Here is a 24,127-nt window from a genome sequence, read left to right as displayed (position 1 = left end):
CCCCCTTGGCAGCCAAGCTGCTGGGCTGTGCCCGCTGCCCTAGGAACAACACCTCGCTCTTTCAGCTGATGCCAGCAGTCTCTTGCCTGCAGCAAGGTTTGCAGGGAAGTGAAAGGTGAATTGCTGTTGGTGGTACAACCGACAGACCTAGGGGGGGGAAAAAAAGGTGGTAGCATGGAAAAGAAATGGGGAATCACCAGGGAGTGAGCTTGGAGTAACTCTGAGCTGGCCCTGAGACCTAAGTGGCCTTGAGGACACTGAGTCAGAGCCACGTCCCAGCTGCCAGTGTGTTCCCCAAAGACATCAATCAGTCCATGAAGCTGGCTCATTTTCCGTGGCACTTCCATGGGTGAGGCACGCACACTCCAGCAGCTACTGCATTGCAACAAAGGCCAGGCTGTCTCCAGACAATGCTTGGTAACTTCTGCAGACCTCAGTTCCTTGCAGAGGACTAGTGGAGGAGCTCAAGGTTGTCGTTCTTTCCCCTCCCGCAGGGATCAAAGTGATTGTGTGATGCTGCTAAATCACAAAGTGCTGTAAATACATGTTCCACACACGGCCTTGTAAGGTTCCCTACAGAACATCACCTCCTGGTCTTCCTGAGGCTCCTTCCTACCCAAGCCCCTGCCGACAGATTAGTGGCTGAACTGAGCAATTGAGGGCACTCCTCGCTGCCTCTTACACATAATGAAACCAGTTTTATTAATATCTTCACATAAGTAATTCAATTGGACTGGAAGCTGTCCACATAAATTCTCTGTGACTATGCTACTTACCCCCTAATACTCCCATTTCTACAGAGCAAATCACTCACACCTTCTGCCGTGTCCTGGAGCTGAACAGACAGTGATAACTTTCTACGGGACAGATAATAAAATTAAATCCATTCAATTCCAGAAGTTATCACAATTCAGAGGAAGGAAGTCATTGCTATATTTTCCTTGTTTGTAACAAAGAGCCCATATAACTCCTCTAATGACAAGCGTATGAAAATTGTGCAGGATTTTTCCATAAGAGCAGCATCCTGGATTGAGAGAAAACATCTCTGTCTAAATTCATCCTCTAAAGCACTCTAACCCTCTAAAAATACAGTCTAAGAGTGAAGTCACACTGTATTAAACACTGTAATATTCTATTTTATACAGTTCTTATACAACCCCCTTCACCAGATGCCTTACGCAGTGCCCTCTAATGACTCAGGCATCCTTAAGTTGTCCTCCCGCAGTGGAGAACAACCACATGTGAATAGCCTAGGGGTGGATTTGGATTGGGTTCTCTGTCTAAATGGCTTTGATACAGCTGCTTGTTGCTACACCTTAATATCAGAGAGGTAAGGCAAAACAGGTCCAGTATGCATGGAGGGAAAGGCTGCAGGATGTGTGTTTTGGAGAGCAACCCATGAAGAAACATGAGGGAGAGGAGCCCTCCTCTTCACCTGAGCCCCAGCAGCACTGCTGCGAGCACTGCCCTCGGCCTGCAGCTTTGGGAAGCTGCAACGTGGGTTAGAGACTCTTGGACAGGAGGCTTGGGCCCCTGGCCTGCCCAGATAGTGCTAGAGAGAGCTAATGTAGGATAAAAGCAAGTTCGTTCTCCAGACACCTTCCAATACAAATAGTTACTGGGTGGGAAGGGAACACGAATGAATGCCATGCAACACGAGAAGACCAGGAATTACAGCCTAATCCCTTCATGGTGGCTAGAAGGGCCCTGGACACTGCAAATCAAGGGGCAGTGGGAGCTTTCTCAGGCAAACCCCGACAGGCAAGGGATGAGTATGGACAAAGAATGAGATGTGGCTGGTCTCCCAGGCATACTTTGGTGCCACAGGAGGGCTGGAGGATTTGCAAGTCCCACCCAGTAGCCAAAATTGAGTTTAATAAAGGCACAACTCTGAGGATTGGAAGGGCAGAGTCAAGCCCAGCACACTAGTGAGAAAGGGGATTTATATCAGTGCGACAGCAACTAAAGCCAACTACTACACTGCAGTGCATGAGCAGATGTGTAAAATATCCTCTCCTCTATGCAGGATTAATCCTCAGATTAGCACCACAAAACCACTTAAAAGAGAACTCAAACATGGCACTCAGTCCTAATGTATGAGTGTGAAAACCCAGCCCATGTGGCAGTGGATTTCTCCATCACCTTCCCTGCGAAACGAAATATTTCTGTTTAAACACTGGGAGAAGCCATTCTGTTCACTTAATCCTCATCTGTTGAAGAAGATGAATCAACACCTGTCACTTTTTTGTAACTCCTCAGAGCAATGGATTTACTCTGTGAGGAACGTAACAGAAAGGGATTGTGGTAAATGAAGGAATCCTGCAAAAAGCCACTCCCAATTTAAAGCAGATAATGAGCACCAGAGCTCGTGTGGAAGCAATTAATTCTAATCACTTATGAGACAATAAAATTTAATTATGGGTTCTTTGAAAATGAAAAACCCAACAATTATTGTTAATAGGCTTTTCCTGATGGCAGATAGCGAACAGAATTTGTTGAGGCTGTTTTTCCTGCAGTTAATTAAAAAAAAAAGTCATCTTTTAGTTAAGGATGCCTACACTTACACCGATACATGAAATGGTGCTACTGCACTCAGTGTAGATTCCACAGGACAGAAAAAACAATCTTTGGCCAACTCGGCTCTTGGATATGCTTTCGTATAATTGGCATTTTCCTTTCTGCCGAGGTTTCAGATCTTTATTATGTGTTCAGAGGTACTCTCCTCCCATCTCAGAACAGCTGGATGTCTCCAGCTTCATTTCAGCTACATTCATGCTAGTAAGAACAGAAATTGCAAGTGGTTTTTTCGTCATGCACTCATTTTGGAGCTGTAGGAGAGTTCTGGTTGGGGAGTAACAGTGCTGCTAGCCTGGAACACAGCAAAGCCAAGCAGCTCCTGCTCTGGGCTCACAGGGCTGTGGCCTCCCTACAGAGCCTGACTTCTCTTGCACTTGAGGCATCTCCCAGCCCTTTCAAAGGCTAACAACCTGTAATGCTAAGGTATCTATCAGATAGTATCTATCAGATGTTTAGTAATAAATGTAAGCTAACAAATCTGGAATCTGCCCAGTAGCTTAAACACCAGGCCTTCTTCCCCAGTACTTTTCATCTATGCCCTCTGGGACCTGTGCCTAAGTGCCCTTAGGAGTCTGCATTCTCTCTGTCTGCCTGCACAGGGTTCAGATAGTTAATTACTGTACTACACGTTACCAGTGTCTGTGATAACACGGGCACATACCTCCTCCTCTCCATCATTACAGAACTTCTTTGCTTACCTCTGCCAAGATCTAACAGCTGTATTTTGCTGTCCGCACCAACACTGCACAGGAGACACTCCCCATGTTACTGAGGCACTGTGTGCTGGGTGTCCATGTAGCATCTTAGAAGATGTCAATGATACAGGACTGCTGAGGCCTTCAGTTCAGGATTAGCAGGCTAAGCTGCAAAACAGATAAAGACTGGTACCCTTATAGTCACTGGAAGAACACTATGAAGGAATTTAACACTTATTTTAGGATACACTAAGAACTCAGACCTGCCTGCAGTAAAAACACACTATGTATTTGCTTTCAGCTGGCCACATCAATACATTTAAAATTTGACTAAGGGCTCAGGTCTGATCCTCAGCAAAGGTCAGCTTTTGACCATGTCATCGTATTTCCTATCTTCACCATTCTGTCTCCAATAAATCACAAAAGGTAGCAAACATTTCATCCCATGCCATGTGATGCTTAGTCAAAATATAACCCATTTTTCCAAAAGTTGCTCTAAGATGTTTCTGTTGTAAGGGGACAGACTGCAATGCCTCTCTCTCAGAGATGGTGAATAGCAGAAGGCCATTTTAAGCTCTAATGAGGTCTCATTACTATAAGAGATCTTGGAGTACAAGAGCTTGGCAGTATTTAGTAATGCTCAGGAAGTCAGAAAAAAAGAACAAGATTGTCTAGAACTGGAAGAGCGAATGTTTTTTTTCCTGAAAAAACAGCATCTGATTCCCTTTAATAAATAACTTGGGCAATCATTTACACCAGAGGCTAAAAGCAGCATAAAATCAGCACATTATGCTGGCTTTGCACCAGTGTTAGCAACTCAGTAGAGACTGACAGAAACCAGATCTGGAGTGTTTAAGAAATTTCATGCTTCAGGAGTAAAAGCTTGACCTTTAATAACAAGAAACTTACCCTGGTAAAATGAGTTGTGCCAGAACTACAAACTCTCAGCACTCCTCGCAGCTCCCTGTAAAAAAGTTGGCACTTGCTGCTCTTGGATACCAGTTTAGATGAACCAGAGCATTCATCCAAGATTGTGAAAACCCCAAAGCACTAGTTTACTCCCTGGCAAATATTTGTCATTTCCCCAAAGTACATTATCAAAATGTTCAAACGTAATTTGCAACAAATGCTTTTGTCTCCCAGTTTCATCTTTGCAAACTTCCCTGAATTAAAAGAGTTTATCTCAACTGGTATTATCACTCCGCTGAATTCAATACATTTTAATTATGAGGATGAGGTAGAGTTTAGCCTACCTAGCTAATGACAAAATATCATGTTCTCCACTTAATTAGGACAAATTAAAAGGTTCGTATTTAAATTCTATTCAACGGTAAGAGTGAAACAAATGTTCCACTGTAACTAGATTATTCCCTATAAATTGCATTATGCAGTGTTACATATTAAGATGCAGTAGGAACAAACCCAGAAGCTTTGGGTAATATTTGGCAGCAGATCTCAACGTCCTGCAGATGGCTACAGCAGTAGCACTCGCATGCTTCATATGGCATTGCAGTGCCTCCTGTCCTTGCAGAGACAACAGCAGTAATTATGTCTGCTGAAAGCTTCCCAAGGTCAAGGGCTGCTCTAACTACGATTTGGTGTTATAAATGCTATAAGCAGGAGGAGACAGAGGTGCCCTTTCCTTTTACCACCTCATCTCAGCTGTTGCACGAGCCCGACTTCCTGCTCGTGGTTGTTTGCATCTGGCTGGGATGCAGGCAGAAGGCACGCCCTGAGCCGCTGATACTGCACGCTGCAGCTGTGGGTTTTGGTGTAGTGCTAACAATCCCTTCCCTGCTTTTAGGAATCGCCTTACCATACAGACACAGAGGTGGTAAGCTCCTAGCCAGACTGCAAGATGCCTCTGATGGAAGCAGAGAGAACCCATGCACAAACAGGCTTTTTAACCCAACATCCAGCCCAGCAAAACCTGCAAGCCAAACAAAGCATTGCTCTGCTCGCTGCCAAGAGCTTTTTTAGATCATGAAGTCTTTCCTACTTGTGTACTTCCTATGACTTTCAGAAACCTGATTTTGATACTTACAAACGGAGCAAATAAGTTTCCCAAGCTTTCCACTGCTTGTTTCACTTACATAAAGTGTACACCTTCCTCTCCCTGTCTTCTAAGACCTCTGCCAAGAAAGCAGAAAGTAACAGCACTGAGTTGTCTTCCCTCTCTTACATTCTTTTCTTCTTCCTTTCAATATGCCAAGCTATCTTTGCTCCAATCTCCAAGTGATTTAAATGATGCTAACTGCAGAGGAGTAAATTCAGGGAGCTGAACAACCCTGACCTCCCTAAGTCGAGCCTCCAGAGCTTCCTAGCACTTAGCACCCTTGGAGAGATACAGCTCCAGGGAACGACTCATGACTACTGAGAAATACACATCCCTGCTATTAAAATTAGGTTCCTTCTTATTTCAGCATGGCTCTTGCCACCTTTTCTTGTGCTGATCTCAGAAGTTGGGCTTCACAGTCTCTTATACCTTCGTCTGTCTCTTTATCAACCCTTTTTTGAAGACACTAAAAAAGCATAAAACGATTTGACAGCTCATAGATTAGCAAATGGCCTTTTCTTGCTCTGAACAGTATCTTCTTTCATCAGTCATTGTCACTCTCCACAAGATTAATAAGAGAGACATTTATAAGGCAGAATCTGTTGAAAGCAGAGATAAGCATGGTAGGAAAGATACTAATTGTAACTTTTTTTTACACATCTGCATTGATCCCAACAGCTGTAGGTATTTAAAATTTTTCCTATCATGTCGGCCCCTTCATTATTGCAAAGAAGAAAAGGATATAGAGGAAAAATTAGCATTCAGTGTTGGCACAAGGTAAGCATGGGGATGACTTCCTGGCTCCTCTTGACCTTTATACGAGGTACAGTTTATCTTCCATCAGTTGGGGGAAACAAGAACTTTTTTCTTCAGCAGGGGAAGAAGAGGCACCAAAAGGAGATGTAGGGAAGGACAGCTCAGGATGATGTATGGGTCTGCTTAAGCAGGGAGTGTATTAGTGATGCCTGCTTTGGAGGAGCAGGGAAGGGACTGGTGTTTAGCACCAGCAGCAAAATGGTAACCCTAATGCATAATTACAGAGTACTCAGCATATATTCAGTAGTGGTGTGTTTCTCTACTAAATTCCACTCTAATTTTATGAGAGCCTGTAGACACCAAAGCAACTGTGGTTTAAGTACCTACAGATGCTGCAATAAATAACAGGACTGTATAGATAGATGTACACGTAGAGCTTTGTCATCAGTGCTTTAAAAAAAAACAACAAACTATTTTATTAAAAAATGAAGACTTCAAGAATGAGTGGCTGTGACAATCCAGGGCATTTATTTCATTTTCAGCTCATGAGGAAAGTTACAAAATAGAGAAAGAAGAACATGAGAATACAGACATTTGAAGACATCACTTTGTTCAGTACTAGAGGTAAAGGCAGGAGGGGAAGACATGAGATGACACCAGTTGTTAATGGGAATTTTGCCACTGGAAAAAAAAAGTGCAGGATGCATTTAGAGAAGTACTGCTTCATTAAGCACCGTTAGTCATTCCTTTCACAGCTGAATGGGTGAGCAGTTGATGGCTCTGGCCTCTTCTGGATGGGGGGGTTTGTTTTTTGATTTTGTTTGTTTGTTTAATAACATTTCTACCCTACAAGTGCAAAAGCTCTCCCTACGCACAGCAGGCAGGATTGTGTTCACCGCAGAAGTTAGTCCTGATGACATGCCCACGATCAGAGCACTTGGAACATCAACCGGATCAGGAATTAAGTCTACACCTAGCTCTAAATTTGGTCCTGGCACACATCAGTGATTGTTCACGGATTCCCAGAGTACAAAAAGTCATCACAACCTCCGTCCCTTCCTTTACACCTTTCAATAACAGCTCTCATCAAATTTAGTAACATTCCTGAAATGGTTTAGCATTAGTCCTACTTTGAATCTTCCAGCTCCAAGGTATACTGTGCACATGCTGCAACATGGGGGAAAAAAGACAAGCGTGTGGTCCCTAGCTGGTGAACACTTAGGGGCAGTTACACTGTCTGCTGCCTACATTTACAGCACGCAGTCCTGTTGGCCATGGAGCTGCCGAAGTCTTCTGCTATACTACCAGTTCGTGGCAATGTGCAACATGTGGCACAGGAGGAGTCTGCTCCGTGGGCAGCATTTGCAGGCATTGCTAGCGCTGAAAAAGCAGCAGAGAAGGCTGGAGTAAAAATGAAGGGGTCGCTTGTTTGGAAGGATTAAAGCACTGCAACGCTTTCACCTTATTCTGAAAAGATTCAATTTTAATGCCCACAATCACAGTACAAAGACATCTTTAGGGAGTTCCCCATTTTTGAAGCCAGACACAATGCTGAGGGCTTTTACAATACAGCGATGGCAGCTTGAATTCAGAATGATGAGCCAGAATTTTAAAAACAGTAATGATAAAAGCCCGAAGGACTGAGCAAAATGTGGAAGAAATTCAGTACACACACGTAGCCTCTGTCTCTCATCAGATCTGTAGGCTGCAGAAGAAGATGCTTAGCCAGGGTTAATAAAACAAACAAAAGTAAGTGAATCATGCCCCTTAGCTAGAGCTACTGTAGGGAATCGTGGGGAATTTGTGTTCCTTTTTCTTTAAAGAGCTTCTATCACACCCCAACACCCTCAGCAGTTCTGTACCATGACAGGTGGTATCGTTGGGTTAAGTTGAACAGGAGGACGTCTAATCATTATAGAAAATTGTAAAATCCTCAACAATTAGCAATGGAAAGGAAGCTACACATCTTGCTATGGGAGTTTGGGGCCAGGCTCTGGCAGTCCAGCATGGGAACAGCTGGAAGTATGAACCCAAAAAAGGTCTTTCTAAAAAGGAACAGACTTGGTTATCAAAAGAACGAGCTACTCCCTCGTAGGAGCATTTGTATCTCCTTCCATCTCCTCTGCTATGGTGGTGGCTAGATCTACCCCTCGAGTAAGTAATATTTGTTCCTAAGTGGAAATGGAGACAAGATGGTGGAAAGGCTGAGGAGAGGACGGGTTTCCAATGAACAATCAGAAGTATTCACTGGGAATTAGCTCGTGTAAGCTGGAAAGACAAACAGTGCAGATGCTATAACATGCACAGTTAGGTGGATGATCTGAGATCCCCTCTCCCGTGGTGCCAGAAGCAGTAAGATTGCAGGCTGGACATAGCTCTTCTATGCAGCATTTCCATTGTCAAACTGTCTGTAGTGGAAGAGACTCTTGGAGTCCAATTTCCCAGAGTATTTGACAGCTTCAGCAAAAAGCTTTGTCACCTGTCAATACAAAGCAGAGGAAGACTGAGCATTGCAAAGCCTTCTGCAGAAGTCACCCTGGAACTGCCTGGAACACTTCTACACCGTCACCCTGGAGCTGCCCTGGGCAGGTCCACTCCTTTAAGTCCATCCACATCGATACCAATTTCAAGGTGGCTTCATGTAGCTGTTGGCTCTAGCACGCTGGAGCTCTCCTGCCCACCTGGAGGGATGTAGAGCTGTTGGGCTTCTTTGGCAAGATGGTTCTGTCCTGGGAGAGCTGTTGTTCCCCCTCCCACCCAAGCCTTTAAGAGAACACAGGGCTGTTCTTTTAAAACTCAGTCAAACTCTGCAATCAGAAGTGTTCACCTGCATCAAGCAGCTGTGGTAATAAATTTTGGCTAGAAGCCCTGTTCTGGCTGTCAGTGTGTGTTCTGCTAGGAGGCAGAGGATGGGTCTTCAGTTCCCCGTTCCTGCTAATTATGTTTGGCATCATCCTGTCTAGGAACTTGGAGCTTGGCACTCTTTGCTTTCCACTCACTCCAATCACAGCAGAAGATTTTGCACAGCTGGACACCAGCTCAAGTCACTGGGTTCTACATCAGTGCCCAGTGAAATCAAGGGGAATTTGGCCGCTGTGTTTAATGAGAGCCAGATGAGGCCCTTTTGTGACAGTTGAAGCCACTTGCAAAGGAAGTCAAGCTACCACTGGCAGCAGGAGTCCTACTTTCATTTCTAAATATCCCTTCCCCTATCAGTATGTGAATGGGCTTTGTCAGGAGCTACAAACACATAACGACTTGCAACTGGGGACAACAGGACTAAATACACAGGCAGCAATTCCATTTGGATGGTACTCTGGAACTGGACTGACCCATGGGTCATTCAAGAAAGCCCAACTATGTCCTGCTTGAAGCTTTAAGAACCATGAACTGGAAAAACACCCCACTAAAAAAATCTTTCCGTGCATAATTTAAACGTTGCAGGGAATCCTGTGCAAGGAGTTTGCTCTGAATTGAAAATGACACAGCAACAATTTCAGCTACATTACAGGACCCAAGATATTTTTTTCCTTCTATATTCCATTTTAAGCAATGTTATTTTGCACAATAACAAAAGGAAAATACACTCAAACAATTGTGTTGCCCTGATTTTCTGGCACATTATTATTTATCAGAAATAACGAGGGTCCAAATACACTGGCACCTAGCACTCCAAGTGCTTCAAAGCTCTGAAAGCTCCTGTGATTAAGAACAACATGGGAAGTACCTGGAAGTTAGTGAGTAGAGCAATCCCGCTGTCAATAGCCATCCTCCGGATCATGTAATTATCATGGACAAACTTGGTGTTGCTGTTGGACAAGTTAATCACCAGATCTATTTTCCCATCCCTTATCAGCCTGAAGAAACAATGCCCAAGATAGTATCACAGTGTATCTTGCTTAACGAAAATATGTGATGAATACAAAATCATGCAGGTAAACAACACTGAAAATTTTCATTTGCATTTAGTTTTTGATGTCAAGTCTTACACCCCAAGAAGGGAGGGCTGGGGGGTTGAGGTGCTAAGATAGGCCTCAAGAATTGGGGTTTTATTTCTGTTCTATTCATTAACACAAAGTAATATTCAGCCTTCATACAGCTCAGCACAACTCTTTTAAAGGTGTGATAGACTGTTACTACACGCTACATATCCAGATCCCACGTATTCTTGCATGAAAAGGTAACGTGGAACAATACATCCATGCTGTATTAAATAGGACTGTTCAACGAGATATTCGTTAATTACAGTAAAACCTCCCTGCTGTCGCAATTCTGGGCAAAATCAGGTAAGATTTTTGCACTGAATCCTGAAGTCCCATTAAATCACTATTAGTGATCCCAACAAGACCAGAAATCTGCCCCTTGTATTTGATATCCTGGATGTCAATGCAATTTCAACAAGATGAGAACCGCTCTTACCTCCTGACTGACGGGAGGCTGGGATTCTGGCTTTCCTGTGATGGCCATGCCACAGGGTTTGCTGAGATACTGTTTGCATTGAGCCAGTCAGAGGTTGCTTCTGTGGCATAAAGCTGTTGAGGGAAAAGAAAAGGTTACCATGTGCCTCATAATACGGAAACGTTTCATTTAACTCGTGTGAGTATGACCCAACACACAAATCTTGTTGTCAGAGGTGATTTCGGATGGCATTTTTCATCACAAGGGCATCTCTCCACATAAAAAGAGACCCACAGAACAGCACGACTTTCCCAACTTTCTGTTATCTATTGTCTGCTGATGGATGAGTCAGTGAATAGTAGTAACACATCCAGAAACTGGTAAGTGGCTTAGGAATACTTAAATCCCTCTGAATTTCAATAGGGCTTACTTTCAACTGCTTATGATTTTTTTGCCCTTTTTTTTCCTGCCTGGCACTAAGTTTTGAAAGGCAAAACTGTAAATCCAGTAGTTACACTAATGCCACTGAGAAAAATAGTGCTTAAATACTTAATACTATAAACCTCTCCCCAGTCTTCTGTGGTCACGTTGTTAACTTTCAGTAAGCATGTGGATTCAAAATGATGCAAGAATTACAAAAGGGATGTAAACACCTCAAATTTCCTACGTCCGCAGCTTGTGAGTGTCACTGAAGATGAAGCACTGTGAAGACTTTCTCTCCTTATAACAAGGAAGTCTTTCTTCCTCTTCCTGGCTTGTTTGTTTGTTTGTTTCTTGGAAAATTCATTTTTACAGAGTGACATCCTGGCTGCTGGCTGATAGTAGAGCCAGGGTTGTTCTTGCCACGACTCGTGACTTAGGCCTGCTTGTTCAATTAAACGATCACGGAAACTTTTAGTTGTGTGATACCTAGTGACTTGGCAGATCACTCAGCCAAAAGTCCCTGTTGTACTTTGAAAATTTCCTTTTTTTCTGTCTCCAAATGAACTCCAAAGTTCTCCCGCTCCTATGGCAGGCTGAGTACATCTCAAATTTTGAAAACTCTCTAGCTTTATGTGTTATAAAACCACCACACTTTAAATAACTGAAACCACCTACCTTGAAGCCCTCCTCACACAGCAGTTCTGCTACACTGAGGAATTTGGGGCGGAAGGACTTCTGAAAAAGGAAAATAATTAGATAAAGTATCAAAGCTAGGCTTTAGAAACAGGATTTTGTATACCAACACAGAGCTCCTCCAGCCTGTGCAGAAACAAATACACCTTTCTGTACTCAGCACATGGCTGAACGTGCCTGTCCACTGCCACTCCAAGAAAACCGTCTGGATCCTGAAAAGCCCAAAGTCACTCTCAGCTGAGATATACCTCATTACAACACCAGGGTGTTCCCATATTAATTTCCACTGCAATTACAAAACATCCCTGTATATGAAATATTAGGGCAGTTTCTTCTCAAATACACCACTCAGGAGACTGGAATGCCCTGTTCCCATGAGAACGTGGATGCCAGGTATTTCAGGCACCCAGGAAATATTCAGGCTGCACACCTAGATCTAACATCACTTAGAAAAAATAGAGATAAGACGACCTCCTGTAGACACCTGTACATGAGCAAGCCATTCCAGAGCAACTGATGAGCAAACATTTGATCCCAGCACAACTTTTGTCTGGATGTTGAAGATACAGCAATGAAAAGATCAGAAGCAGCACATGCCCTACTCACTGCCAAGGCTGGCTGAACCTCGCTTACAACTTTAGCCTCATCTGGCCATTTTGCAAGTCAGATTACTGCAAGCTCCCTTCTCAAGCTACTGAGGGCTTAACCTTTATGGCTGAGTGCAACGTTTTGAAGGGTGAACTATTTCCTACAAAGAAAAGGAGTCAACAGGGTTTTATTTGAGCAGTACAGGCTTTGGAAAGAACCTCATTCTGAAGCCATCCTGCTTTCTACACTAACTGGAGAATATAAATATACAATGTGACAGGGTTGGCAGCTTCCCAGTGAGAGAGAACCGTTCTGCCTTCTGGTCAGGGGGCTGGCTTTCACAACAGTATTATAAACTTATATCAAACATGTACTGAACACTTGTGACACATAAAACAGCCTCTCCATGAAAAGAAATTACAGCTGTCAGCTCGCATCCGAGCAGCCTCAGATTTACAAGCTGACTGAGAGAACTTGTGTAAGAAGCCATTAGTTACTAAAGGTGAAAAGTACAAGCAGATTTATTTAGTGGAAGATATTTATTGCAGAAGAATTATATTCTTTTTCCATTATAGCAAAAGTTCTGTTATAACCTCTCTCTCATGTTTGCTAGCACATCTTGCTATTTGTAGAGGGCTACATCCTCAGTCCTTTAAACACCACTACGCCAGTTCTCACTAAGATCAGGCTCAAAATGAAGCCAGCTCATCTTCTGTGCTCATCTTGAATTCTGTATCCAAATCCACCACGGAGCATGCTACGCTTTCCGTACCTAAGGAACCAAGGGAGAAGGTTACCTTGAAACAACAGACTCGGAGTGCTGGGATTTAAAAATAAAATACTCCATTAGCGTTTTCCGCATCTCGTGGTCACCAGCACAGATGTAAGACAGATGCACTCCCTCCCAGAGATAGCGCTGAATAGCCCAATCAGGAAAGAAAATAAAATGAGCTTTTCAACTCCTCTTGCGTAAAATATAAATTATCTGATGGCAGACTCAGGGTTTTAGCATCACAGATTTCTCCAAATTGTGAAAAGAAAAGAGGTCAAATATGAGAGTTTATCAGCTCTCATAAACTGGCAGCAGTTCTTTCATCTAACAAGAAAGCCATGCCCCATTTAACCTGGGAGGGCACAAGGCCTCTAAAATTCTGGGGAACCTTGATGCTTGCAATGCTCACAACCCAGGGACAATCCAGGGGGCTCACGGGCCAGGCTGGCTGCCGATCCACCTGGTGCTGGCCAGCAGATGTGAAGGAGTGCTTGCCCACTCGATCTTGAGGATGATTGCTTTGTTAGCAATAGCTTTGAGTGGCTACTGAAACAGGATTACCGCTGGAATCACAAACTGTGAGTACACCAGCACAGAAAGCCCTCAGCAAGGGTGGGTACACTACCTGAGTTCACTACTCTTGATCTGCAAGATATCCAAGAGCAGAACATTTGCAAGGAAGCAAAGATCTTCCTCTCTACCATTGTTAACTGCATCTATGTGACTTTTGTCCTCGTTTAGGCAGCTGCCTCCCAGCCCTACGTAATTAAAACTGAGGACAAAAATACACTACACTGAATAACTTCAGTACGTTGAACCAGACACTACTGAGGGAAACAGAATTTACCACCATTTGGCTTCTTTCTTTTTCTGCAAGACCTAAAAATCCAGCCTAAGAAACAAAGAAAGCAACTAATTATAAAGCAATGAAGTCTTCAGAAGGGGAGTTTTCAGCTGACCATCCACAGCAGAGGAAATAACAGCACCTGCAGCTTGAAAGCCAGGGCCTCCACCTCATCAGCCCTCAGAGCCATGCAGTTTTAAATATTGAGCAGTCATGGAGAGCAGTGTCCTGGTATCTGCCCTTCTGAACCTGGGTTTCCCTTCTGAGGATGCACTGCCACCTTTGCAGTTTGAAGCATATGACCTCGTGTTTGGGATTAAAACAAGAGCCAGGCTGCTGGTGGTCTCTGCCCAACCTGTGCCTCTTGTCTGTGCAGCAAGGGGCTTCTCTTTTCTCCAGCCTTTACTGAGAGAAGACCACTCATAGCTTATGCGTCGGGTCCAGGTCAGGATGTCAACCTTCCCTTCTTACAAGGTTTAATTTCTCCTCTCTGTCTGCAGAGCTGGCAGATTTTCAAGCAAACCACTGAAAAGCAGGTAGGCGACAAACTCAAGAGTGGTGAAGGAGCAATAGCTGCTTCTCAGCACTGCCTTTACACTTCTTGTTTCAGAGTTTAATTATGTAAGAAATATGCCGAGATGGAAAGAGACGTTTCATCAATTGATCTGTTGTTTTTCAGACTCTTTCCCAAGAAAATGAACTGTAAACCACTCATTACAAAAGACAGAATCTTGTTATTTTTAAAAGGTTTGTGGGCTTGAGCTTTTGGGGTTGATTTTTTTATTACTTTTTCCTTAAGACCTTTGTACAAAGAACATTTGGCTCAGTTTAAGAGACACTGACACTGAAGCTACATAAATGCTTTCCGCAGCTAAAAATTACTCTCTGCTGCCTGTTCCCTTTTAGCTGCTATCAGGAAAATAAGCTTAAATTTTAGACACTGGGCTCTTCCTTCTCCTGGCCTTTTTTTTTTTTTTTTTTAGTACTGCAGTGATTAGATATACAGGTATCAACTACCCAGTCTTGTACTGAAGTTTTAAAGCAGGTAGCAAGCAAAGACTTTTATGCTAATTTGATGTAACTTAGAGCAAGGGTTTCAATCTGTGTTTTTTTTTTAGAGGACTAAGTGGTTATCTGTGTTAGCAGAAGTTATGTTCCTTCCTGGCCACTTTTCACACACGTCCCTTACATCCCCTGCTGGAACAGACAGCCCAATACATTTTTCAAACCCCCGCTGTCTGACAGGAGAATTCATGGGCTCTACTTATTTGGTTATTGGCTTTATGCAATCATGGCATAAAATTATTACCAGCACAACAGAGATATGGAAGGAGGCATTCAGTTGGCTTTAAGTGGCCTAAGTTATAGTTACAGAGGAAATGTCTGTTTTTGTGTTTTTTTTTTTTTTTGACTAACATACATACATCTCAAAGTTTATAACTTTATCTACCCCCAGCATCCCCTACCATTGGTAACCATGCCTCGATAAGGATTTAACCCTTTTTGCTTTTCTGCCTGGCCACCTTTCCATCCTGAAATGCATATCCTCTTTATTGACACAGCACTATGAAGGGAACAGGGCTGTTCCTAAAGCTAACCCATTGGGAATTCACTCAAGTAAAGGCTCTCTGCAGTAGCCATTGTACTGGAGGACTTTCTTGAAATTACACTGTTTTAATTTGTTGTCATGTATAGCAACGATGAGGGATGTAGACAGCAAAAAATGAATCCCTAGACTCCAAGGTCTGCTCTGATATGGAGTCACTTGACCTGTAGGGTACATACCCAAGATGCAGTCCCGAAATTCCCATCGTGACTCCAATGGGGAGTGGAATGCAATAGTGCCATACCTGGTAGTGGTCTAGTGGCTTGACAGTGTTGTAGCCACATAATAACCTAGCAGCAGCATATTTTTTGCACTGTGGGATGACATTACAGCTCTGCCTGGAATTAAATCTGCCATTTATGGGGATAACTTAGCAGGTCCAGCTTTGTGATATGCAAACGGTGCGTTGAGAGGAAGTGGTTTCAATTGGTTTCAATGAACTGATCATCTACATGCATTATTCCCTGCAGAAAGGTGGCTTCTAACTTTCCAAAGTCTCTGCTTGTAGCAATCTGAGGGTCCTGCCCTCAGCAGATTCCGGCAGCTTTCAGTAGAAACTACCAGGAGACAGAAGAAAAAACACTGGGCCAGCCCCAGTAAAGATCTCCCTATTGTGTTTGTTCCTTTGTCTCAATGCACTTCCAGACAGATTGCAGAGGAACACATTCACAGACGTGTGAACGAAAACAAGACAACAATTAACCAGTTCCTCTGTCAATCCTTCCTCAACTTTGGTTTTAGGAATTACCTGGATTCCGATCAAAATTCCTTTCTTGGGAAACGTAAACCCAGTGGCAAGCATTGCTTTCTGGAAGGCAGAGTACACATCCTCCCCGAAGCACGCAACCTAGGAAAAGGCACAAAGAACAAGGCATGAGGGGGGAAAAAAAAATAAATACAAAAACAACCCAAGGACAGTGCTTTAAAAAACAAGAAAATATTTAAATATGCTCTTTTGACTTCTTCAGGCACAATAAGACTGCTTTTGCACAGAGTCTGCAGGCATGGGAAAAAAATAAATCAGAAAATCATTGCAGACAAATCTCAATTTTAATGAAGCAATAATGAAGGAATAGGCAACACTTTAGTTTCAAACGGCACACCAAGGAGTAACAGCAATTGATTTTGCTGAGTTATGTGAATGCTGCACACAGCTTCTGCTCCAGTGTTTGTAAGTGCATTAAAAGTGCTTAACATTATATAATGCTTAAATACCAGCAAGTGTTCTGCATGCAGGCATGCTTCTGTGTGTGGACACAGCAAACTCTGATAAAACTGCACCTGTGCTGTCATGCACTCCTGGAAGTTTCTTGTAAAGATAAGCCACAATAAATAAAGATGTTTTTCCATTTGAATTTCACAAACTCATGAAATTCAAGCAAAATGCCAGTATGTACTGAAGAAAATAACAAAAAGAAATGTGCCAATTCATAACATTTTTTTTTTTTTTTTACAAGTAAAAACCTGATAAATCATTAAAAGTCATTTAGCAGTTCTCCATCACTCAGAACTGCCTGTGGAGCTCAGCTGCTTACAGACCATCAGATGATAATTATTTCTGCAAGAACTGAACTGTGTTCCTTATCCAAATCCAGAATTCTGATGACAGAAAGAGGTTTTTTGAAAGTTTAGGAAAAGAAAAACAGCCCTTGCCAACTCCACACTTGTTGAAAAACAGGCAGAAGCAGAAAGCATCCCAGCTTTTTCTCTTTGAAATAACAAATCGACACACATATACAGATGAGATAAAGAGGCTGATTGAGAATTGCTCTCCCATTTTCCTCTTATGGTCCTTCCCATCACAGAGTGAGCCCTCACATTCATGGTCTCCCTGTTACCATGGTGAGCAAAAACCAGAATGTCACGTACAAAGAACAAATGGTGATTTGCCAGATCTTCTGAAGTGGAAAAAAAAAAATATATACAAACAAAAATCCCACAAGGGAAAAAAAAAAAAAAAAAAGTCATGACAACTTTTTTCTCAGCTTCTCTCTAAAAACTCACCCTTGAGTGTTCAGTATGTTCTCCTGTGCTGATTTCCTGAGGGGTTATGCATCTCCTAGACTTTCTACATGGTGGAGAGTCCTACCCTATATGCTTGGGCCAGGGGCTTTCACCCTGCCAGGAGTGGATTATCTAATATTACAGTGGGACCAAAATATCCACAAAACTTGAAGAAACCCCCAGGACTGTGTCTGCTACTGTTATAGGAACGAGACTTCCAGTAAAACACATCTCTCCCAGGTAGATGTGACAAATTCCAGCCCAAATCAAGCCATGTGTTAAAAATGTCTTTGAGGAATAATTGAGCATTTTACCCGAGGAGAGTTATTATCCTTCCTTCACTCATAAGAAAGACCTTCATAACTGTCACATTTTATGGCATTTGTGAATATGGATCTTTCCAACTCATAAAAGTTAATAATCCCTCCCTTATGACCAAGGTAATCTCTGACTCCATATAAAGCACAGAAGGATAATTCTTGCCCTTAGTTACATTTTTATTCATTTTTGGGGGGTGGATGGGGGCAAATGTTTTCTGTGTAGTCATCATTGTTCTGAAAATAAGGAAGTCACTTGGCATTTTTCTGCGCATTAACTACATTAAAGGAAATCTTCCACGATACTGCTTTCCCACATGTTAAAAAGAGCAAAATAAAGTAATTCTGGAGAGATGTAGGAGACCTAAGGCTGTTCTAACCATTTATTCGGGTCTAATGCTTTTTCATACTAAAAGGGTAAGCCTTTTCTAACGAAAACAGCCCATGGAGACATTCCCAAGCTCATGTCAAATGAAGCTGCCCAAGTTCTGCTACCTGCCCAGCTATGGCAGAGCAGAGTTAAGCCTAATGTAATAGCTTCACGATTTAATCGCTTCCCAAGTGGGCTTTCCAGAGAAAAATCCGTTATTGCAATCTTCTCAAGAAGTAACTGAGCAAGCAAGTTCAGAGATATCTTGGATATGTCTGCAGAAGCTCTTGGAAGATCAGGAAGAACTCAACCAAACCTCTTTGTTCCATGTGAACTAGTAACCCTTCAAAAGGTGTATGCAGAAACATGTCTCTCTTGAAGGGTAAGGGCTCCCATCAGCGCTGAGCCTACGCAGGAAGAGGACCAGCTCTGTGCCTTTACAGCGTGCTGTTTGTATGGCAGACACGTTTCAGAAACACCTCACAGCCCTGCTGCAGAAAGAGTGGGTAAAGCAGCCCCGTCTCCCCCTCGTCCTGCTGACAGCCAACACTGCAACCACTGCATTTTATTTGTTCTTTCTCACCTTTTGCGCCTTGGGACATGTCTTGATGGTTACCAGGCAACAACAAAAATATCCCCACATGTAGTTGTTGCCTTTAAGTAACTAGCACGTTCCAAGACCAAAGGCTCGTGACCTGGAATCTCGATATTGCTATTCTGGTACGTGCCAATGAGGGGCTGGAAAGCTGAACATGCGTGTCTGTCAAGAAGCAGGTGATTCATAAAATGGCCTGATGCACTGAGAACCTCCCAGAACCCGACAGCTCTCAGACAAACTCATTTCAGGCTGTCACACCAACCAGGTCCAAGTCAGGGAGCCGACATGCAGGTAAAGAGGGACATCCAGTGGCTGAATCAATCGGGTTTTCCAGAACAATGTGTTTGTACAGATAAGAAAGATGTTTTCAATTTTCTGAAGAAGCTACAGATGCCATTGTGATTCAGGCAGCAATAAGATCACTTTCAAAGATTCATGTTTACAGACAACTTGTTAAAAATAAATAAATCTAAAAGATACCTCCCCAGTCGAGGCCATTTCACATCGCAGAACAGGGTCAGCATCTCTCAGTCGGGTCCAGGAAAACATCGGGGCCTGGTAAGAGAAAGAGGGTGGGTGTGAGAAGGGGATGAACCATATTTAATAGATCAGTACAAAAAAAAAAAAAAAAAAAAAAAAAGTGATACATTTTAAGCAACAGAAAGGCAGACGTGAATTAATCCAAAAGAAGCACTGGTCAAGGCTGATAAGCAAAGGAATACTTGGCAAAGGAGCTTCCCCAGCATCTCGATGGACTGGAACAAATAAACACCTATTTCACCAATAAATCTTCCTCTTAACTCTTGCAATCTTGCTCTCTCACTCACATCCTGACGGCAGATTTCTGATCTGTGATAACCCACTATCATTTTTAAGACACATTTTGAAACAGAAAGCGTGTGAAGTGTTTAATTCATGAAACAAGAAGAGATACTATCTGAAGCAAGTCAGCTCTTCTGACAAAACATTTCTCCCGCAGAAGTTTTCATCCACAGGATCAAACCATTCCACAAGAACACACTCTTTTGGTGGAAAGTAGCTGAATCTTGGCAAATAATTTTCACATCTTTTTCTTCTCTCCTCCAAAAAATACACATCACTACTTTTGTGACCTTTCATAAGGATATGTTGTAACTCTTGGTTATCTTCATGGTTATTCTGAGGATATAGGACACTGCAGTCTTCGTTAGCCTCTGAGATCTCATCTAACTTGACTATAAAACAAACAAAGAAAAAAGCCAAAACAACTCCCTCATAAAGAGCCAATGACTACATGTTGCAGACATTCCAAAACAACTGTCTGCTAGCAAATAACTTCCTATAGGGCTTCTCTATCCTAAATTACTATGGGTATTTACATTAGGACAACATCCTTGATGCATAGAAAATATTCTGCTTTTAAATCCAGAGTCACAATTCTGTGCTTGGAAGTCTCTGAGGTAATGCTGCAGACAAGACAGCTGCTGTTTCACGACACCTAACAATGACCAACTAAAACGTGACAGCAGAATTTCTCTGAGAAAAGTTTTTCGATAAACGTCACCTGCCTTGGTGAATTTTAGACCAGTTTTGTTTCTCCTGTAAGAGAAAATTTTCACAGTAGCCAACTCTATGTTCTTAAGCTAAGCTCTGACAGTCAAGGTGGATCATTTTTAATGCATAGTTTGTCTTGAAAGGGAACAATCAAGAAAAGCCTTCCAACTAGTTGCCTGAACTTTTGTCTGCCACAAGCATGAACGTGAATCAGCAGGAACAGACTGGTACTGCAAATAAATCTCATTTAAAAACATAGTCAGAGATGCTCTACCCAGGATTTAAACTTGGTCAGGTTGTACTTGTGTCACTCCGAAAGCAAACATGACAAGACAGTGGGAGTTCAAATTCACAAAGGAGTAGCTACGTCGAGAAAGAAACCAGTTTCATATTCTCCCCTTTCAGAGCACTTAAGAACTGCTGGAGAAACAAAATCCCATTTCCATGCAAATATTCCTAGCAATAAAACCATTAGAGGACAAAAAATATGACACTCAAATAATGAGAACAGGGTTTAACAGGAATATTTTTCAAAGTTTAGCATTTCCAAAGGCATTATCAGGTTTTTACATCTGACAAATCCATACAGAACACCAGCAGTACAAAAGCCTTTGTAGTGAAGTTTTCAAGAACATAGCTAGGTTTTCCACTCTGTAGCCCACACTCCCAGGAGAGACCAAACTCTTGACTGGTTAGCTAACAACAGCACAGGAGCCCTAAGCCTAAATAATTGAAATCTATAGAAACGAGACTCAAGAATAAAAAAAAAATCTCAGATTAGAATTTCAGAAAAATACTCATCTGTGGCACCAAAATCAAATGTAAAATTACTTCCAGGCTAACTGGCTTGCAAATAACCTGAGATGGTCATGGACGTGGCTTGTATTTTAATAGGTCTGAAGATTTTGTTAGCAGAAAGATGTTAGCTATTTTCTGTTTCCTCAGTTTTCACTTACTATGGGAGCTATTAAAGCTGGAATGTGTCTGTATGAACAATTTTCATTATCAATCATATTTTCTGCACTGCTGTTCTAGATTTTTATGATTAGGTACTTCAACTAATTCTTTTTCTTCCACCAAGCTTTCAAAAACATCTAAAGGATACTTTGGTATCTTGGGTGCCATATAAGCTCAGTAATTAAGAAGAGGGAAAACTTGGCCCCACTGAAATCAAAGGATCCAAGACTTTCACCCCCTTTAACTAATTAGTCATGCATATAAAGGAGATTCTGTGCATCCAATAGCCCACACCCTAAATCTTGAACATAAAATCTAGGGGTACTCAAAACATAAATTTGTGCACATCCAAACATATTTCAGACAGTGTTACAAAAAAGCCTGAACTTCAGTATTCAATCCCACAAGCACGTATTTTTCAGGTTGTTTAGAAACATAATTGAGCGGGGTCAAAGTAAGAAATAAAAGGAGATTGATTTTGTTAATAAGCACTGGAAATTTTTCCTTTGATGTCTCTAAAATTCCCAACATACCTTGTAACAGAAACTGGAAAGGGTCAATTTGGCCCTTGGCTAATGAGTAAATTGTTCTCCAGGCATTAAAATACTATAACCTATTAATGTGGTAAGTGCTGACACAGTTTTGTTCTTCTTTTGTGTGCTTTTTGAAACCATACCTTAATCCCAATGTATTTGGAGGGAATAATGGGCTGCTCCAGCGTGGGGAGGGTTGACTCGTTAACCTCTTTTCCAATCATCACTTTTGTGGCCACGTCGATGAAATCCACACCCAGAGTCTTGGATACAAAAGGGAAAGAGCGTGAAGCCCGCAAGTTGCACTCTATCACCTGATGGGATTATAAAGGAGAAATACCAGGGTCAGGCACTGTGCAGTGAAAAAACAGATTACTTCATGGTTCTGGAAATCAGTCCTTACTCCTCTTGGCAGAGGTGCTCTTCAGATTGTCAAATAAGAGGCACAGAAATGGCGTTTGGTATTACAGACACCAATGAGGAATGAGAAGTACAGTCTGAGACAGAAGGACTCCGGGGTTCCACAGCTGAGATTCAGCTCTATCGTCTGAAAATTAGACCCCAGATTAATTTAGAAATCACTCTGGAAATTGTGTTATACACAATTCAATTCGTGCACAAGAAGCAAGGGAATTGATGCACCTGTATTAGATACAAGCTTTAGAAGTCCACCTTCTTTTTTCATAGTAATGTCACTTCCCAAATGCCCGGGCCACCACTCATTACTGACTTTCCTTATCTACTTTTGGGAGTCATTCAGTGACCCAAGCAAGAAACAGAAGTTCTGCACCCTGCTGAGAAGCACACCATGGAGTTCATTAGCAAGAGAGAAATTGCTGTAAGTTAGATCTAAGGGGTAACGAACCAGGGCAAGACTAGGTAAGCCAGGACAGGAGGAAAAAGAGGGGTTATCCAGGGAAAAGGCAAACACCACTGAGGGACAGCAAGGAAGGAAAGACTCCATTCTGTCCCTCTGTGGAGTTTCTTCTGTTTCATGGTTATTCAGAAAGGTGAAGATGAGTTAAGAACATTCTTCTCAACTAATAGCCCAAACAGAATCTTTCACCACTAACATACTCTTCTATACCATGGCAGAATTTCCTTCCACTCGCTGCTTCCTCAGTCAAACTGTTCTCATTCCTCTGACCTTCCTCCATTAGCCACAGAGCACTAACTGTTACCTGTAAAGGGTCAGACGTCTGCCATGCTGCTCTTACTGATAGCTACTAAGACCATACTACGTAGGAAACTATCTTAACAGCTTATATTAAAGGCTTAAGCACTGAAATTGTCTTTCTTTCTCTCCATTGACATGGAAGACTTATCTTAACAATCAAAATAGCTAAAGATCAGAGAGGATAACAGAGCTGAAAGCAATGATATGCAGTTTATAGGATGAGACACAGGTCTTGGTGCTGTCCATCACATTAAACACTGATGATTTGTGGAAGCCTACAGTGAAACAAAGCTATTGCTGACAGACAATGCAAGCAGACCCACTTCACTCTCAGTGGCAGCACTGCACAGGCAGGGAAGGCTGCTCTGTCCCAGCCAGGCAGGGGGAGCTGTGTGTCACAGGGATGGCACAGGTGAGCCACACACCAGACAAAGCAGGTTAGAAACCCACAGCTGAGACTGCCACAGAGCTTCCGTGCCAGGGACTACAGGAACCATGCACCAAGCTAGCCAGAGCAGAGTCTGATTTCCTCCAACAGTCATGAGAGCTCTTACCAGCACATCATTGCCTCGCACCAAGAACTGAATGTTGAACGGACCAGAGATGGCAAAGGCGTTTGCAATCTTTTTTGTAGCAGCTTTTACCTACAAAAAACAGGATGTGTGTGGTTATTATTATATATGAAATAAAATCCTACAAAATAGCCCCACATCAATAAATCACCTCACGTGTATTCCTTTAAATCCCATCTCTCTGCTATAGCATAGCTTTTCACTATACCCTCATTTTGGCAAGAGCATTATCTTTCAGAAGCAAACAGTGTTAAATCTGTCTGGTAATCCAGAGCCCGGGGCTCCATTTGAGGGCAGAAGTAAAAACACAGCTTCATGTGCATGTGAGAAAGAGAGAGAAAGACAAAATAAAAGCCTGTCCTGTCTGTTGTAATTCCTACGTTGCACACTGGAGCCTATATAACTCTCTTTGTGAAATAATGAATAATGATGTTTTGCCATTTGAGATTAACTACTTGCTATTACAGGCATCCCAAGAGTCTTCCACCAACAAGCCTGTCCCATCACAGATAAGTGGAAGGTGTGTCAGCAGAAATACTCTGGAACAAATTGGGAGAAAACACTACGGCCATATTTTCCAGGTTGTCAAGAAACCACACCATTTCAGTACGAGTGTTTGAATAGCTTGGCTCCAGAAGATGGCTATTTTCAGAAGCAA

General features: G+C 42.4%; 1 protein-coding gene across 1 annotated transcript in view; it reads right to left on the bottom strand.

Moving 5' to 3' along the window:
- Positions 1–8,464: 8,464 nt before the first annotated feature.
- Positions 8,465–24,127, bottom strand: part of CPS1 (carbamoyl-phosphate synthase 1) — a 90,473-nt gene continuing 74,810 nt past the window's right edge. Inside the window, exons 31-38 of the mRNA XM_032190343.1 lie at positions 23,452–23,541; positions 21,864–22,034; positions 19,178–19,252; positions 16,157–16,255; positions 11,581–11,640; positions 10,504–10,616; positions 9,812–9,941; positions 8,465–8,563 (exon numbers count right to left, since the gene is read on the bottom strand). Coding sequence (XP_032046234.1) covers positions 8,465–8,563; positions 9,812–9,941; positions 10,504–10,616; positions 11,581–11,640; positions 16,157–16,255; positions 19,178–19,252; positions 21,864–22,034; positions 23,452–23,541 — 837 coding nt within the window. The remainder of the gene's footprint in view (positions 8,564–9,811; positions 9,942–10,503; positions 10,617–11,580; positions 11,641–16,156; positions 16,256–19,177; positions 19,253–21,863; positions 22,035–23,451; positions 23,542–24,127) is intronic.

The sequence above is a fragment of the Aythya fuligula genome, chromosome 6 (genome assembly GCF_009819795.1).
Source record: "Aythya fuligula isolate bAytFul2 chromosome 6, bAytFul2.pri, whole genome shotgun sequence".
Classification (NCBI taxonomy): Eukaryota; Metazoa; Chordata; class Aves; order Anseriformes; family Anatidae; genus Aythya; species Aythya fuligula.
This window is presented reverse-complemented; position numbering and strand designations above follow the sequence as displayed.